The 17,467-nt window shown below is 43.2% G+C and overlaps 1 protein-coding gene across 5 annotated transcripts in view; it reads right to left on the reverse strand.

Annotated features, from left to right (window-relative positions):
* MYO6 (myosin VI) overlaps positions 1 to 17,467 on the reverse strand; it is a 363,126-nt gene that overhangs the window by 128,626 nt on the left and 217,033 nt on the right. For all 5 annotated transcript variants that reach the window (XM_075340184.1, XM_075340183.1, XM_075340187.1 and 2 more), the window contains exons 15-17: positions 13,355 to 13,427; positions 10,488 to 10,615; positions 3,982 to 4,077 (exon numbers count right to left, since the gene is read on the reverse strand). In XM_075340184.1, the coding sequence (XP_075196299.1) occupies positions 3,982 to 4,077; positions 10,488 to 10,615; positions 13,355 to 13,427 (297 nt within the window). The remainder of the gene's footprint in view (positions 1 to 3,981; positions 4,078 to 10,487; positions 10,616 to 13,354; positions 13,428 to 17,467) is intronic.

The following is a 17,467-nucleotide window of genomic DNA, read 5'->3' on the forward strand; positions in this document are numbered from 1 at the left end:
ATAAATGGCATGAGATGCTAAGTTTACTGATTAGCTGCAGCGCTACCAACGTGACATCAGTGCTACAGACAATAAAAGGCATCAGGAGCAGCAGCAGAGACTCAGCAATGAACCCGAGGAAGGAGGGTAAATCAAAGTTTGTTTTTAAAACTAACTGTACCTGTTAACAGTAAACAAAGAAAACTCCTTTAAAAGGGAACTTTCCATGTAAAGGAACACTATTAACCTGCACATATAGGGTTAATAGCGTTCTGAAGAAGCCCAGGGCCACACTGAGAGCCCCGCTGCTGGGAAGAAAGTAACTTTATTCCTCCCAGCAGCTTCGGTGGACAGTCACAGGGGTGGGCCGGCTCAGCTTCACTCACTATGCGCTCGGTGCATAGTGAGTGGCGGTTATAACCACACTCCTGCACAGACTTACACCCAGCTCAGCCGGGGGCGCAGCTACAGTCCAGGCACCGGTCAGTTTCACAACGCTATTAACCCCATATCTGCAGATTAATAGCATTTTCTTACATGACAGGTTCGTTTAATGTCTGGAATACTCAAGAGCGACAAGTAGAAGAGAACAGGTAAAATATATCTTTGTACCGTGTTGGCCAGTAGAGATAAAAAATTGTTTAGAAGAACTGAGAGTCCTCAGTGGTTTATACCTTTTAATGGCTAACTGAAAAGATGGTAATAATAGCAAGCTCTCGAGACTACTCAGGTCTCTTCATCAGGCTCAATATGATGGTAGTAAGAAGAAGAGTAGAAGAGAAGGAATTTAACAGAGGTGTAAACAAAAGAACATTAAGCTGATTATTAAGATTATATTGTCTACTGCCCTTTCTGTTTTTCAGAAAGTTGATCATCTTTGCCTTATAGTTCAGCATTGTACATTTTGAGAATGGGGAAAATGAGAAGCCATTGGGGAGACCTAGAGCTCACTCGCACTGGCGTATGTTCCTTCATGCGAGAGAATCAGGTATTATATGCTGATGACACTCGGCTCAATCTTTGCTGCGGGCGGGATCGAGTGTCATTTACTGGGCTCCGATTCTCTCGCATGTGAGAATTGGAGCACTGGTGCGGAAAAGATGGAGGACTTAGGCTATGTGCGCACAGTGCGTTTTTCGCGGCGTTTTTGCGCGTTTTTCGGGTGCGTTTTTGGCCTCAAAACTGCAGGACTTTGCTTCCCCAGCAAAGTCTATGAGTTTTCATTTTTGCTGTCTGCACACATCTGTTTTTTTTACCTGCGTTTTTGAGTTAAAAAAAAAAAAATGGACATGTCAGTTCTTTCCTGCATTTTTCTGCGTTTTCCCCCCATGCAATGCATTGGAAAAACGCAGCAAAACGCAGAGATCAAAAACGCAGCAACACGCAGCCAAAAACGCACCAAATCGTGGCAAAAACGCATGCGCTTTTTGATGCGTTTTTTCGACGCAGGTGCGTTTTTGTGCGTTTTTAGCGGCCAAAAACGCACAAAAACGCAGCATCAAAAAGACGCAGTGTGCGAACCTAGCCTTAATGTTTCCATCTTATCCATTGTCTGGCTCGACTTATCAAACTGCACTTGGATGACATCAGTGCAGTCCAATGTTTTGCACCCACTCTTAAGGTGGCGTTACACGCTACGATTTATCTGACGATATGTCGTCGGGGTCACGGATTCCGTGATGCACATCTAGCATCGTTAGCGACGTCGTTGCGTATGACACCTACGAGAGACTCCCAACGATCACAAATAGGTTGAAAATCGTTGATCGTTGACACGTCGTTCACTTTCAAAATATTGTTCATCGTTTGGAACGCAGCAGACATATTGCTATGTTTGACACCCTGCCAACGACGAACAACATCCACACGCCCGCCTTGGTCAAACAATATATCGCTGAACGATTTTGCATCGCTTGTGCGATCGTTTCGTGTGACCGCTAATAAACGACCTATGTGCAATCTCGGCAAATCGTAACTACGATCTGGATGTGTCACATCGCTAATGAGATTGTCAGATAAATCGTAGTGTGTAAAGCGGCCTTTAGTCTGGAATGGTTGGGCGCTGTCTGATATAAGCTGCCAGCGTTTTTTTTCTCATGTCAAATTGCCAAGAGAAAAAAGCGCTGATAGGCACTGCTCTACAGTATAACATTGGAGTGAAAGCTATCCGATCGGCTAGCACTTGGCCGATGTACACACCAGTGTGAGCGAACCCTTATGGTAGAATTCGGATATGAAAAAAGTTGCAAATTTTGGTGAATGTCTGTTTTACACAAAATTGTTTTCACCATACACAGCAGTTTTGTTTAAAAAGTAGGTAAAGCTTAGTGGATGGTCCGGCCTTTCACAGAGAGACAAATTTACTATGATTCCATACAGAAATTGGTGTAAATTATAGCACAAATCCACATCAGCCTATTACATTTGCTTCTCTTTTCATAAATGTGTTGTATTCTACTCCAAGCGGCTTCTGATTAAATGAAATTAGTCCGTAAATTCAAACCCCACAAATTGCATATATCAGCATGTAGGTCTCTGAAACCTGAATTTATCAACACCTTTATCTCTTCTATCTGTTGCTGCATTCCTGAGAAATCATATGCTAATGCGCTGATAAGTGCTATTGACAGTTAAGAGCACTTCCGAAGCCTCTTTAGCTTGATTGATAGCTCAATCTCTTATTTCCTTGCCTGGCACCAGATATCACATGGTGAGCTATCATTCATGGCTGGTTATAGGTGGAAAACCTACCTCAGGATGTGTGAGGCTCGGGATGTGTGTGATGCCCAGAGCACTTAATGAATGATTTGAATATGAATTAAGTGCTGATTTCTCATGAGTGCAGCAACAGATGGAAGATATAAAGGTGTCCATGGACTTAGCTTTAAAAGACCTGAATGTCCATCAGTGGGGAAGGGGGGTATGTAACTGAGTGCACCCAAATACTGATTGAGCACATAGCATGATGGCCGTAATAACACTGCACCCAACCCTAAACAGCTCTGTTGTATTGCAGCGCTAGGGTCCTGGCTTAAAATCCGACAAATTCCAACATCTCTATGAGCTTTGTATGTTATCCCCATATTTTATTGGGTTTCTTCACTCTAAATTACTCTTAAAGGCTGTCACAATGTAGAGGGATCAGTTTTATGCTCATTTTCACAAGGAAAGACTAGAAGCAATGGGATGAAACTGATGGGGGGGAGACACAAATTAGATATTAGAAAAAAACTTTTGACAGTGAGGGTGATCGAGTGGAACAGGCTGCCACAAGAGGTGGTGAGTTCTCCTTCAATGGAAGTCTTTAAAAAGAGGTTGGACGGACATCTGTCTAGGATGAGTTAGTGAATCCTGCTTTGAGCAGGGGGTTGGACCAGATGACCCAGGAGGTCCATTCAAACTCTAATATTCTATGATTCTAAATATATACCATACTTAGAGGTCAATATGGAATCAAAATAAGTGACGCAGACTGTGAGCCACATTGGGGACAGAGACAGAGACTGATGTGAATGGCGAATGGTGGTGCACGGTGGCTCAGTGGTTAGCACTGCAGCCTTGCAGTGCTGGGGTCCTGGGTTCACTTCCCACCAAGGACAACATCTGCAAAGGGTTTGTATGTTCTCCCCGTGTTTGCGTGGGTTTCCTCCGGGTTCTCCGGTTTCCTCCCACACTCCAAAGACATACAGATAGGGACTCTAGATTGTGAGCCCCAATGGGGACAGTGTTCCTGATGTATGTAAAGTGCTGTGGAATTAATAGCGCTATATAAGTGAATAAATATTATTATTATTATATATTTTATTTTACCCAAAAATTTGGCAGCACTGTACAAAGAGAAATAAATCATTTGTGCATGCTGTAAGCATGACTGTCTGAGCCCCAAGCCTGGAAAGCCAAACCATTATGACCCCACTTTTGGAGCTCATAGATTCTTAGTGATCCATATCTTGATAAACTGATCTATGCATGTAATAAAAATAAACACAAAACTCATCTTACCGTTTCATAGCACACAGCCCCTGCAAAATGACGGATAATAAAGCCCTCGTCATCTCGGATATTTCGGTGCACCGTTAGTTTAGATTTTCTGGGGATCTGCAATAAAAGGAATAAATTGAATTGCGCCATTATTTTTCAACACACGCATGATACAGACATTAATAACTTTATGATACCGAATTGTATGTGACACTGTAAGACGCTACCTGCATGTGCAAATAAAATAAAAAAAAATGGAAGAAGGGTAATAGATCGTATCAACTCCAGAATTCATCACTGGCAAAACAAGAAAGCAGTGATGCATATTTATCACTCCGCTATTCCAGGCCTTAAATGCATCTTTATGGTCAGGTGAAATGTTTGCCTTTCAGAGGAGATAGTCATTTCTCACTGCCGATACTCCAGCTGAAATCTCCTGCGCTTTCCCAGAAAAGCTTTTCTGAAAAGATTTAATTGGGAAAAGAGCAGCGTCTCCAACTGCAGCCATAAAAAGCTTCTCTATTGATGCTGAAAATCAAGGATGTCATTTGTTTTGCATAGATAAAAAGGTAACGCAATGAAGTCCGCGCAACATGTCAGCTGAACATACAGTATGGCGCTTCCATCTCGAGAGAAGGCTCATGGGAGGCATAAAAACAAAATCTATACACAGCAGTTTATCATAAACACTAAACACAGAAACCAGAACATTCTAAGGACAAACCACGCACAATTAAATTACCAAATAGTCACAGCCACTTCAGCTCACCCACGCATACAACTTTTCAGATTTATGAGCACAGCGAGGCTTTCCTGTACAAAGGACATGAATTTCAAGGAAAATCATGTATTTGTCTGATTGCTCCCTGAAGTTAAAGCACAGATTAAATATGGGATGAAAAGATAAGTGAAGGAAAAGAGAATGATAACTATGAGAAGTGTAAGAAGGACATAGCAATAGGGAATGGTACAGTGACATATAAAGGAGCTTTGTGCTAGCTAATAAGTAGTCACTTTTTTGCTTTCATTGTTTATTATTATTTAACATCTTTCAGCTCGATTTCGAGCTATGGTAACTTGATGAATGAACGCTTTGTAGGAAGATCTATCTACTGCAAGCATAGGATAGGTCCACCGGGGTCTTCTGCGCTGTGATTTTGATTGTATCGAGTCATCAGGTTGCTAGTCTTCCTTTTCACCTTCTTCCTTTTATTCTTCCAATTATTATGTCCTTCTCCACTGATTGCTCTTTTTGCATGTAGCTTGGTGATCCTTGCTTCGGTTAATGTCTGGCTTGATTTGTTCCAAAATTGATTTGTTTGTTCTTCTTGCCATCCATGGTATTAATGACAACCTTCTCCAGCACCCCATTTACAAGGCATTGATTCTTCTTCTGTCTGGTTTCTTCATAATCCAGGTTTCAGAGAAGACCAGACTATGTATGAGTCGTGTCTTCGTTGCCAGTGAATTGTTCCTTGATTTTAAGACCTTATCCAGTGACTTCATTGTTGATTTGTTCTTAGCTATTCTCCTATTGACTAATGCGGGCGTCACACGATACGATCTATCGTTCGATTGCATGAGCGATCGTACCCACCCCGGCAATTAGTTGCCCATGGCGCACAAAATCGTTAACCCCTGTCACACGGACTTACCTGCTGAGCGACGTCGCTGTGGGCGGCGAGCATCCTCTTCCTGAAGGGGGAGGGACGTTCAGCGTCACAGCAACGTCACACAGCGGCCGCCCAATAGAAGCGGAGGGGCAGAGATGAGCGAGACGTAACCCACCCACCTCCTTCCTTCCACATTGCTGGCGGGATGTAGGTAAGCTGCAGTTAATCGTTCCCGGGGTGTCACATGGAGCAACGTGTGCTGCCTTGGGAACGATGAACAACCGGCGCACAGAAGGAGGACCGACATTTTGAAAATGAACAACGTGTCAACGAGCAACGATAAGGTGAGTATTATTGCTCGTTCACAGTCATTCGGTGGTGTCACACGTTACGATATGTCTAACGATGCCGGATGTGCGCCACTAACGACGTGACCCTGACGACATATCGCCCGATATATTGTACCGTGTGACGCCGGCATTATGGTGTCATTGCTGCATTTTGAGCAATCATTGATGATCTGAGTAAGTTGAAGTCCTTGACAACTTCCATTATTTCGCCGTCCATCTCAAATGTGTCCCAGTCATACCTGGCAGGTGTCAATATCTTTGGCTTCATTGTATTGAGTAGGAGTCCTTCATTCCATCCAAGCTTGTTGCTATCAACGTTATATATCGTCTGCATATTTAAAATTGTTGATGATTTCTTCAGAAATTTTGATTCCTTTTCCTTTTTTCGGCAAGTCCAGCCTTCATGAAAATAGCTTCTACATATAAATTGAATACAAATGGTGACAGGATGCAGCCTTGTCCGACACCTCACACTACTTTGAATCATGCTGTGTCACCGTGTGCCGTTCAGACTGTTGCTTCTTGGTCAATGTAAAGGTTCCGATTCGATGAAGCAGAAATATAGCTCCTTGTTGTATTCTTTGGCCTTCTCCATTAACCATTTAAGGTTAGCAATGACATCTCTTCTTCCTCTGCCATTTCTAAATCCTGCTTGTTCCTCTGGAAGCTCTTTGTTAGGGTTCTTTTCCACTTGCGTACCGCTTCTGATGCAAGAGCATCGGAAGCAATATGCTAATGACCCTGTGCTGAGTGCGTCAGCCAAGGGTCATGCGACTATGATGCGATCTTGCGATCGTATCACAACCTCGGAGAAGAGAGAGGGAGCACTTTCTCCCCATCTCTTCCGCTGTCTGTCTCTGCGTATATTGCACTGCAATCACATAACATGCGAGTGCAGTGCGATGTTTCACACGCTCCCATAGACTTGTATGGGGGTGCATGAGCCGAGAATCGCTGCAAAACGCAGCATGCTGTAATTACACCGAGAGCACGGTTCGTGTCAACAAATAAAAGGCAAGAGGATACTGCCTCATTGATTAATACTGGTGCTAGTGCGATCCGATGTTTTATTGGATCACACTCGGACATGAAAATCGCAGGGAAAAGAGCCCTTAAAATAAGGCTGTAGCCGTCTCTGGAAGATCTGGAAGTATTTTGGTAGCTTGAGGTATGAGCGCAATAGTCAGATAGTTTCCACAGTCGATAGCATCTCCCTGCTTAGGAATAGGAATAGAAAATGATCTTGTCCATTCCTTAGGCAATTTACCAGTTATCAATATCTGTTGACACAGGCATGGGACGACATAAGCTGCTGCTTCAAAAGATCTTATTAGTTCTATTAGCTTTAGGCGGGCTTTGCACACTACGACATCGCAGGTGCGATGTCGGTGGGGTCAAATTCAAAGTAACGCACTTCCGGCATCGCAGGCGACATCGTAGTGTGTAAAGCCTAGATGATACGATTAACGAGCGCAAAAGTGTCGTAATCGTATCATCGGTATAGCGTCGGTGTAATCCATAATTACGCTGACGCGACGGTCCGATGTTGTTCCTCGCTCCTGCGGCAGCACACATCGCTGTGTGTGAAGCCGCAAGAGCGAGGAACATCTCCTACCGGCGTCACCGCTGCTCCCATAGGATATGCGGAAGGAAGGAGGTGGGCGGGATGTTTACATCGCGCTCATCTCCGCCCCTCTGCTCCTATTGGCCGCCTGCCGTGTGACGTCGCAGTGACACCACACGACCTGCCCCCTTAATAAGGAGGCGGGTCGCCGGCCAGAGCGACGTCGCAGGACAGGTGAGTCCATGTGAAGCTGCCGTAGCGATAATGCTCGCTACGGCAGCTATCACAAGGATATCGCAGCTGCGACGGGGGCGGGGACTATCGTGCTTGGCATCGCAGCATCGGCTTGCGATGTCGCAGCGTGCAAAGTACCCCTTATAGTAGCAGTGACATCATTTTTCAAGATGCTCAGTTCACTACCATTTCCAATTTCAGTTTCTTCCCGTATTTCATTTACAGGTGCTCCATGTATTATTTCCACCTTTACTTGATCTTTTCTGGCTCACTTTGTTACGGTTGGCGTTTTTTAACATTCCCACTTTTAGGTTAAATTTTCTTGTTTCTTTTTAATCTTTGGTATAAGTTCCTGGTCTTGCCAATGATGTTTGTTTTCGATCTTTGTATATATATTTTGGTAATAAAGTTCTTTGTCTGCTCTAATGGCTCTTTTTAGTCTTTTACTGATGTTGTCTACATCCTACTTGTCACCTTTTACTTTTGCCATTTGTCTTTCTTCTATAACCTTTGGGGTCTCTTTTGTTAACCATGGCAACAGGGGGTCTCCTCTGCCTCTTATTTATTGTCTTTCTGGCTTCTCAAGTAATAATTGTTCTTCTCTGTGTCCATAATTACATAGACTGAAAAAAGACCTAGGTCCATCTAGTTCAACCTTCCTCCATCATAGTTACATAGGTTGAAAAAAGACCTAGGTCCATCTAGTTCAACCTTCCTCCACCAATTCTACATTTTGTCCTTAAGTCACTTATAACCAACAATGTTGTGTGTACTGAGGAAATCATCCAGCCCTTTTTTAAAAGCTGTTATAGTGTCTGCCATTACTACCTCTTGTGGTAGGACATTCCACAGTCTGACTGCTCTAACTGTAAAGAACCCTTTCCTATTTAGCTACCGGAATTGCTTTTCTTCCATTTGCAGTGTATGCACACTGGTCCTTAATATTGTCTTTAGAAGAAATAAGTCATGTGCCAGTCCTTTATATTGACCACACATGTATTTATACATATAAATGAGATCTACTCTGAGACGTCTTTTTTGTAAGCTAAACATATCTAACTTTTTCAACTTGTCATCATATGGGAGGCCTTACATTCCTTGTAGTAGTCTAGTTAGCTGCCTTTGAACTAATTCTAACTTTGGAATGTCCTTTTTAAAATGTAGAGCCCAAAACTGGATCCCATATTCCAGATGTGGCCTTACAAGTGATTTATAGAGGGGTAACAATACGTTGGGATCACGGGATCTAATTTCTCTTTTCATACACCCTAAAATCTAGTTTGCTTTAGCAGCTGCTGTCTGACATTGAGTACTTTTGCTCAGATTACTTGTAACCAGAATACCCAAGTCCTTCTCCTGTTCTGTAGTCCCGAGTTTACTTCCATTTAATGTATATGCAGTCATAAGATTACTCCGTCCTAGGTGCATTACTTTACATTTATCAACCTTAAATCTCATTTGCCAAGTATCTGCCCTTTCTGACATCTTATCCAGATCTTTTTGTAATATTTTACTATCAAGGTCAGTTTTTAATATCCTACATAGTTTGGTGTCATCAGCAAAGACTGACACTTTACTATCAATCCCATCCACAAGGTCATTACTAAAAAAAATAAAAAGAATCAGTCCTAGTATCTATTATACATTTTGTCACTAAATCATTTATAACCGACAATGTTGTGTGTACTGAGGAAATAATCCAGCCCTTTTTTAAAATTTGCTCTAATAGTTATATAGGTTGAAAAAAGAATTCCTCAGGCTTTATTTCATCCTTGTCCAATGATATCAATCGGTTGTGGAGACTGTTATGAAAATCTTCAGCTATGTTGGTCAAATCGATGTTGGAAACGATCTGTAGTCTAGTCCATTTGAGCAGCTGGACTCTACTCTTTGATGTCAACAGTTCATGGTCAGTTCCACGGTCAGCTCCTGGCCTTTTTTTTTATACATTCCCAAAAAAAGGAAATGTCAAGGTAACATTTTCTTTTTTTATGGGCTATCTGATGCTTTATTCTAGAGTAATGCACATTTTCTTAATATGTAAATGAGCTGTTAGGACCTGTAGGCAAGTTATCCATCTCCCTGAGATTTTGCTTCCATAGCTTATTACAATTGAAAGGAAGCACATAGGCAGAGACCTGCAAGTCACTGTTATTGGGTGGGGAAACGTTGCTGGGGACCCGCCTGTCCGATTAGTGCACAGTGCAGCTCGGTCCCCGAGGGCTATTTAGAGTATGTATTCCTCTGAAATGCTGCAGTATTTCAGTGTGAAACATACTTGGCTCTGATCATACAGCCAGTAGTTGATACATGCGCTCCATGGTTTGGGCATCATGTATCAGCTGACAAGTTCCTTTTACACTTGAAATTGGAGATTTATAAATGCAAACATTTGCAGATTTCAGTGAAATCTGGTATTATATAACTCAGTTTGACAGTTTTCAATGGTTAGGATATGTGTGCACTTTCTGCGCATTTGGCCATAAGTCCGTGAACATGCCACCCAGCTGAGGGCTATGAGCCACGTGGCTTACATATCACTGACTGAAGAACATGGTCCTATAAAGATAACTAATAATATTGTACACTTGTGCTAGGTAGATCCAATCAAAGTGCAGTACCTGGTACACAAATCTTGGAGTGTATTTGTACAGTGTATGTCAAAAGGGAGGTTATCATTTAGAAGAAATATTTTATACTTGCCTCATCTAGTTTTGACCCAGGTCAAGGTAATTACCCCTATGACCCAATACAAGGATTTCTTACCGTAAGGCGGAAGTGGTTCTTGTGCTTCTGGTGAACCATGGATGTAAAGTGTTGGTCACTAGGCTGAGGAAGTCTGTTCTCTTCATCCAGTATATCCAGGATACCCACTAATTTTGACTCAATCAGATCTGTAGAAAAACATGGGCCAGGTTGGTATGTCACATAAAAAAGCATTGCCACATAACAGTGCGGCAAAGTTCCTGTGCTGCCAGCATTAGCAATGTTAAAAGAACGCTTTAAGATTCTAACATTTCTTCCACCAGATAATTATCTCTGGAAAGAGAATTGCACATCTGTCTTAGGAACAGAGAAAGGAAATTAAAACCAAGGCAGCATTTAACTATTCCAGTCAGGACACTGAACTCATCTATATTAGGAATATGCTCCTGCACGTTAAGAGCATCTCTAACACAGAGACGGAGAAAGACGTAACTCCAACCACAAGAAAACACGTCCACAATGTAACGCCCGATTCCAAAGGCACATCATTTTCCTCTAAAGAGCGACAATCAATGATATAAGTCAATTGGCGCAGGTTTGTTTTTCTTTACATGGAGCCATCATGAACAGTATGGTCGGACAAATGATTGCGCCGCTGTTATTACCCCTATTATATGAGGTGATGATAGGAAAGAAACATTTATATGAACAGTCATTCGTCTAATCATTTTCCTTTTAAATGGGACTTCAGTCACACCCTTAGGCAAGAATACCAAAAGTCATGACTGTGAAAACAGCCAAAATTGCATCAAAATGCATTATGTGATCAATAGGGCAAAGGCCGCTTTCACACTGCGCTCCTCTCCCTGTTCAGTGGCCCCGTCAGGGATCCGTCTGAACTTCCCGCAAAACAGGTTTCGGACATATGAGCCGATAGGGCCACCGCCTATAATGGTGCAGACGGAGTCACCATGTGCTGTGCCGTGCACGATTTTCGGAGGTATATGCTTACTGGAGATGGACACTCAGACGCAGTCTACTACGCCTGGGTGTCCACCTCTAAAAGGCGTATACTCCTGAAAATGGTGCACGACAGAGAAAACTGTGAAACTGTCTGAACTATTATAGTCAGTGGTCCCGTTGGCGCATACGTGTAAAACCCATTTGCGGGGGGTTCGAACAAAAGCCCCGATTGGGCCACTGACCGGGGAGAGGATCGCAGTATGAAAGTTGCCTAATATGCAACTCCATGGATTGATGTTGTCGTTCCATATTTGAGATTATTCTTTATAAAGAATCTGTGAGCATCATTTTGTAAAGTAAAGACATGACTGTAATGGTGCTATAATACTGATTAAATTGTTACCTTTGGTGAAGAAATCCGCTTTGCTGTTTTTCTTTAATCACCATTTTAAGTTTTCTTCTAATTAGATTTTGGTGCACAGGGCCGGACTGTGAGCTGGGTCTTCTCTTCCCTGTCTGTGATTCCCCGGTCCCTCCCCCCGCCTCTGTTCTGTAAATGATCTGCCTCCTGTTTGAAATCTCAGCAATGACCTGCTATTCACAGACCAGAAGCAGATATGGGCTGTGGAAATAAGAGCGCAATAGGGTCTTACCCAATATAAAGAATAAAGTTAGTACTTGGATTGTACTCACCTTACAGGTTTGTGAGAGTCACAACCACTTATAGCACATGTAGTAATGGTGGTCAGCAGCAGCCCCGATGTTTTGGAGATGAACCATTCAACAGGAAGGAATACGGGTTAAGTCGCGCTAAAACCACAGGGTCTAAAAGATTTGATTGATACCTTTTTATTTGCTCACAGGTCAACGTGTTTCAGAGATATCCGTCTCCTTCATCAGGACATAAAAGGAACAGCATGGTATCAGCTAAACAGAGGTTTCTATATATACAAGTGAAATGCCACGTCAGAGGACCGCCTGCTCCAATTCAAAATATGGCGGGACGATCAACTGTTATAATATTAGTCAAAACCATAAATAATTGCTAATTGCTTGCATAAAAGAGAGAAACAATTGCCCAAATATATGTGGATTTAAAAGTATTGCATAAAAGATTAAAAGAAATGACAACTCGAAGAAAAAGTGATGGTCTTATCCATGATTGTCCACATTCTTTCCACTCTTTTTTTGAGTTCTAAACCCACTGGTTGATTTTTTTCTCGTTCTGTCTATAATTAATTGTTTTTTGATTTTTGTCATTTCTTTTAATCTTTTATGCAATACTTTTAAATCCACATATATTTGGGCAATTGTTTATCTCTTTTATGCAAGCAATTATTTATGTTTTTGACCAGTATTGTAACAGTTGATCGTCCCGCCTTATTTTGAATTGGAGCAGGCGGTCCTCTGACGTGGCATTTCACTTGTATATATAGAGACCTCTGTGGAGCTGATACCATGCTGTTCCTTTTATGTCCTGATGAAGGAGATGGATGTCTCTGAAACGAGTTGACCTGTGAACAAATATAAAGGAATCAATCAATCTTTTGTACTCTGTGGTTTTAGCGTGGCTTAACCCGTATTCCTTTCTATTGAATGGTTCACAGACCAGAAGGAGGCAGAGGGGCCTGGGGAATCACAGACAGGGAGGAGAAGACCCAGTGCACAATTCAGCCCCTCTGAACCAAAATCTAATTGCAAGAAAACTTCAATTGGTGATTAAAGAACAACAACAAACCAGATTTTTTTTTCACCAAAGGTATTAACGTAATCAGTATTACAGCGGTGTCTTTACTCTACATTACGCAATTGTGCTGACAGCTTATCTTTAACACTTTTTTTATGAACTAACTGAAATTTTAACCTAAAGGGGTTTTCCTCAGTTTTCATGTATTTTAGAGTTGTATAGTACACTTGAGCGATTTGTAATGGACCCCATTAATAAAGCGTAGGTATGCACTTACCTATACAGTCTTGGTTATCCACATAGTGCACTTCATTCACACCAAGGCCTTCTTTCTGATACAATTCCTGCTCCTAAAGACAGAAACACAAAAACTGTATTACTCCCTGAAACAAGTAGGCTTCACCAGGGGAAATATAATGATTAACACCATCACCCTCAACTTGCACTATATCGACGTTTTCTCTTAGATAGCAATATAATTGAAAAGCAAAGCAAGAATCTCCCAATGTGAGCAGGCAGCGGAGACTGGCAGCAGCTGGCACATCTGCACACTTCTAAAAAAAGACTCACAAATGCGTTTGATCACAGCCGTTACAAGAGACCAAGTAGCGCAAAAAAAGCCTTGAGCCTGATAGGCACTTTAATCTGATCAAAGGGGATCTTCCCTCAAATAGTTGTTAAGATTCATGTACTCCGCTTGACAATAAGGTGAACAAATGCATTAACTGTTCTGCTGCTTTGTAGCTCAGAATAAAAATTAACAACCGTCACCTTGTACTCGGCACAAACATCAGTATTGTTTCAACCATGTAAAAAGTGGCAGCAATATTGGGCACCTGTCAAGTTTTACTATGACAAATCGGGCAATTACAGCTACATTACGGTTCTGCCCAACGCTACAGACAAGAAAAGGAGTGTGCAGGCTGTGATGAAGCTTGTGATACAGTTTGTCACTTCGGGGCTAAATTTAGATGTTTTTTTTTTTCTTTAACAAGTCCAATGAACACAAAAACAATAACCTATACTAATAATTTAAAGAGAATCTGTCACCAGGCTTCTTCCACTGAATCTGAGATTAGCATACTACAGAATCACAGACTCGGATTCCTGAGATGTGTCACTTACTGAGCTGCTTGCTGCAGTTTTAATAAAATCACTGTATTATCAGTAGGAGATTATCACTAAAGGGCTTGTAACCTGCTGCCATGTAGTCCCCCATTTTCAGAACCCCACCCCGCCACCGATTGGCAGTCTTCTGTGCATAGGCAGAAAGCTGCCACTCATTGATTTGGGTGGAGTTACACAGCACACAGCATTAAACGAGCTGGTAGACCTGCAGCAGATTAAATAGTGATTTTAAGTGATAGATCATTAGATCATTGAACTTAGGGTATCATATATATTTGCAAATACCTGAAGACATATTCCCTTTGAAGAGAATCTGTCATCAGGTTTTTGCTATGTAATCTGAAGACAGCATGCTGTAATGGTTAACACACAGATTTTCATATATCACACAGTGTCCCGTTGTTTACCTGCAATGTTTTTTCTCTTAGCTTCAGGAGATTATCATTGCTGGACTAGGTCAGCTAGAGGTCAACTAGTCCAGCACACCCACTGCTGTAATTAGCAGCTCACTGTCTATAGACATTGTATGTAGAGAGCCTGGTCTAGTGGGGGAAGCTTTCTCAACTCTGCTGCATTGCTAAATCTAAAAACTCTGTGTCAGATCTGTTGCATACAGTAAACTAAAGGGGGCTTTACACGCTGCGACATCGCTAATGCGAACTCGTTGGGGTCACGGAATTTGTGACGCACATCCAGCCGCATTAGCGATGTTGCTGCGTGTGACACCGATGAGCGATTTTGCATCATTGCAAAAACGTGCAAAATCGCTCATCGGTGACATGGGGGTCCATTCTCGATTATCGTTACTGCAGCAGTAACGATGTAGTTCGTCGCTCCTGCGGCAGCACACATCGCTATGTGTGACGCCGCAGGAACGAGGAACCTCTCCTTACCTGCCTCCCGGCCGCTCAGTGTGTTGATTTACTGGTCCTGAAGAAGAGGTCTTAGACCTTGAAACGCGTAGACCCATGGAATAAAAGATTGTTTAATTTATCAACATCTTCTTCTGGATTACTGGCGGATTGCGCGGGTTTAACCCCTTCTCCCTCTCCACTTTGAAGTCTGAAACACGTGGGGCCGCTGCAGCTGCCATTATCTCATGCTATCTGTGGTGGTTGTGACCTCTCACAACCTCAATCGGTGAGTGCATTTACCATTTGCTAACCGTGTGTTTTATCTGGTAAAACCCTATCAGCGCTTCTCTTTTCTAGTCTATCTACAAAATAATTAATAAATTACATTTCCCACATGTCTACTTTACATCAGCACAATTTTTGGGGAAAAAAATTATAAGGAAGTTATAGGGGTTCAAAATTTATGAGCAATTTCTTATTTTTACAACAAAATTTACAAAGCCACTTTTTTTAGGGACCACATCACATTTGAAGTGATTTTGAGAGGTCTACATGACACAAAACACCCAAAAGAGACACCATTCCAAAAACGGCACCCCTCAGGCTACTCAAAACCACATTCAAGAAGGTTATTAACACTTCAGGTGATTCACAAGAACTAAAGCAATGTGGAAGGAAAAAAATTAACATTTTACTTTTTGCAACAAAAATGTTAATTTAGCCTCAAATATTGCATTATTACAGGGGTAACAGGATAAAATGGACCACAAAATTTCTTGGGTAATTTCTTCTGAGCACGCAGATACCTCGCATGTGGAGATAAACCACTGTTTGGGCGCACAGCAAGACTCAGAAGGGAAGGAGCGTCATTTGTCTGTTTGAACGGAAAATTAGCTGGAATCGTTAGCCGCACCATGTTGCGTTTGGGGGGGCCCCTGATGTGCCGAAACAGTGTAGCTCCACCATATGTGACCCCATTTTGGAAACTAGACCCCCCATGGCATAAAGAAATATTAGGAATCACGCACAGATGTGCTGCAAAAAGGGAGGGGCACTAAGTGGGATGGAAAAAAGAAGTCCTGTCCAAAGTAAAGTACGGCTGCAGGACACTTGCTGATCAGGTACCTAATTGTTCAAGTTTTGTCATTTTTTTTTTTATTTGGGGTGCACAAAAATAGCAAAAACTCGAGCAATTACAAAACTAATCAGCCAATCACGTAGCTGATCAGAGCTTGGCGGCAAGCAGGCCGGGGGGGGTTGAGTGGAGAGGAAGTGGGAGGTGAGATTGCGGATAGTTAGAAAAGAGCCGCGAACAATACTTACGGGATGGATCAGAAAAGCAGCAGGATCACAGGAGAGATGGAGGCAGATCGATGAGGCAGCAGCAGATGAAGGGCAGAGGCAGATGGGGGAAAGCGGCAGATGAAGGGGAGCAGCAGATGGGGGGCAGCAGCAAATGAAGGGCATTGGCAGATGGGGGGCATCAGATGAAGGGGAGCAGCAAATGGGTGGAGCAGCGGTGGATGTGAAAGGGCGGCGGTGGCTGGGAGAGGGTGGCGGCAGAAGGAGCGGCGCCGGCAGATGGGAGAGGGCGCTGCGAATGGGAGAGGGCGCAGCGGGTGGAGGAGCAGCGGAGGATGGGAGAGGGCGCAGCGGGTGGAGGAGCGGCAGAGGATGGGAGAAGGCACAGCAGGTGGAGGAGCGGCGAAGGATGGGGGAGGTGGGGGGAGGGTGGAAGGGGAGTAGGAGGTGAAATTGGGGATAGCTACCTTACAGGATGGATCTAAACAGCAAGATCACAGCAGATGAAGGCTCACAGCAGATGGAGACTCACAGCAGATGGAGGATCACAGCAGATGGAGGCTCACAGCAGATGGAGGCTCACAGCAGATGGAGGCTCACAGCAAATGGAGGCGGGTGAGAGGAGGGGGCAGCAGATGAAGAGGATGGGAGAGAGCGAGCAGCAGATCGGGGGCAGCGGCTGATAGGGAGAGCGGTGGAGGATGGAGGGAAGGCAGCAGATGGGGGCAGTTGCGGCGGATCAGGGGCAGTGGCGGCGGCTGAAAGGAGGCAGTGGCTATAACTTACTGATTGCTCTCCTCAGCTTCCACAGACAGAGTGAATCTGAGAGGAGCGGTCACCGGTCCCAGATCCACAGTGATTGGAGAGATCAGTCACAAGGCCTGTCTCTCTAATCAGAGCTGGGGGCGGATGAAACAGAGATCACCCAGCTCCAGCCAATGGTCAGTGCTACAGCTGCACTGATCATGGCTGGATTTCAGTGTTTCAACCATTTTCAAGAGCTGAAACATTACAGTGACTGTGAATGACTGAGCAACATTCGTCAGCCAATCACAGCCTCTGAAGGTCCGGGGAGGAGACACCACCACTCCTGAGGTCAAGCAGAG

Source organism: Anomaloglossus baeobatrachus, chromosome 3, assembly GCF_048569485.1.
Source record: "Anomaloglossus baeobatrachus isolate aAnoBae1 chromosome 3, aAnoBae1.hap1, whole genome shotgun sequence".
In the NCBI taxonomy this organism is placed as follows: Eukaryota; Metazoa; Chordata; class Amphibia; order Anura; family Aromobatidae; genus Anomaloglossus; species Anomaloglossus baeobatrachus.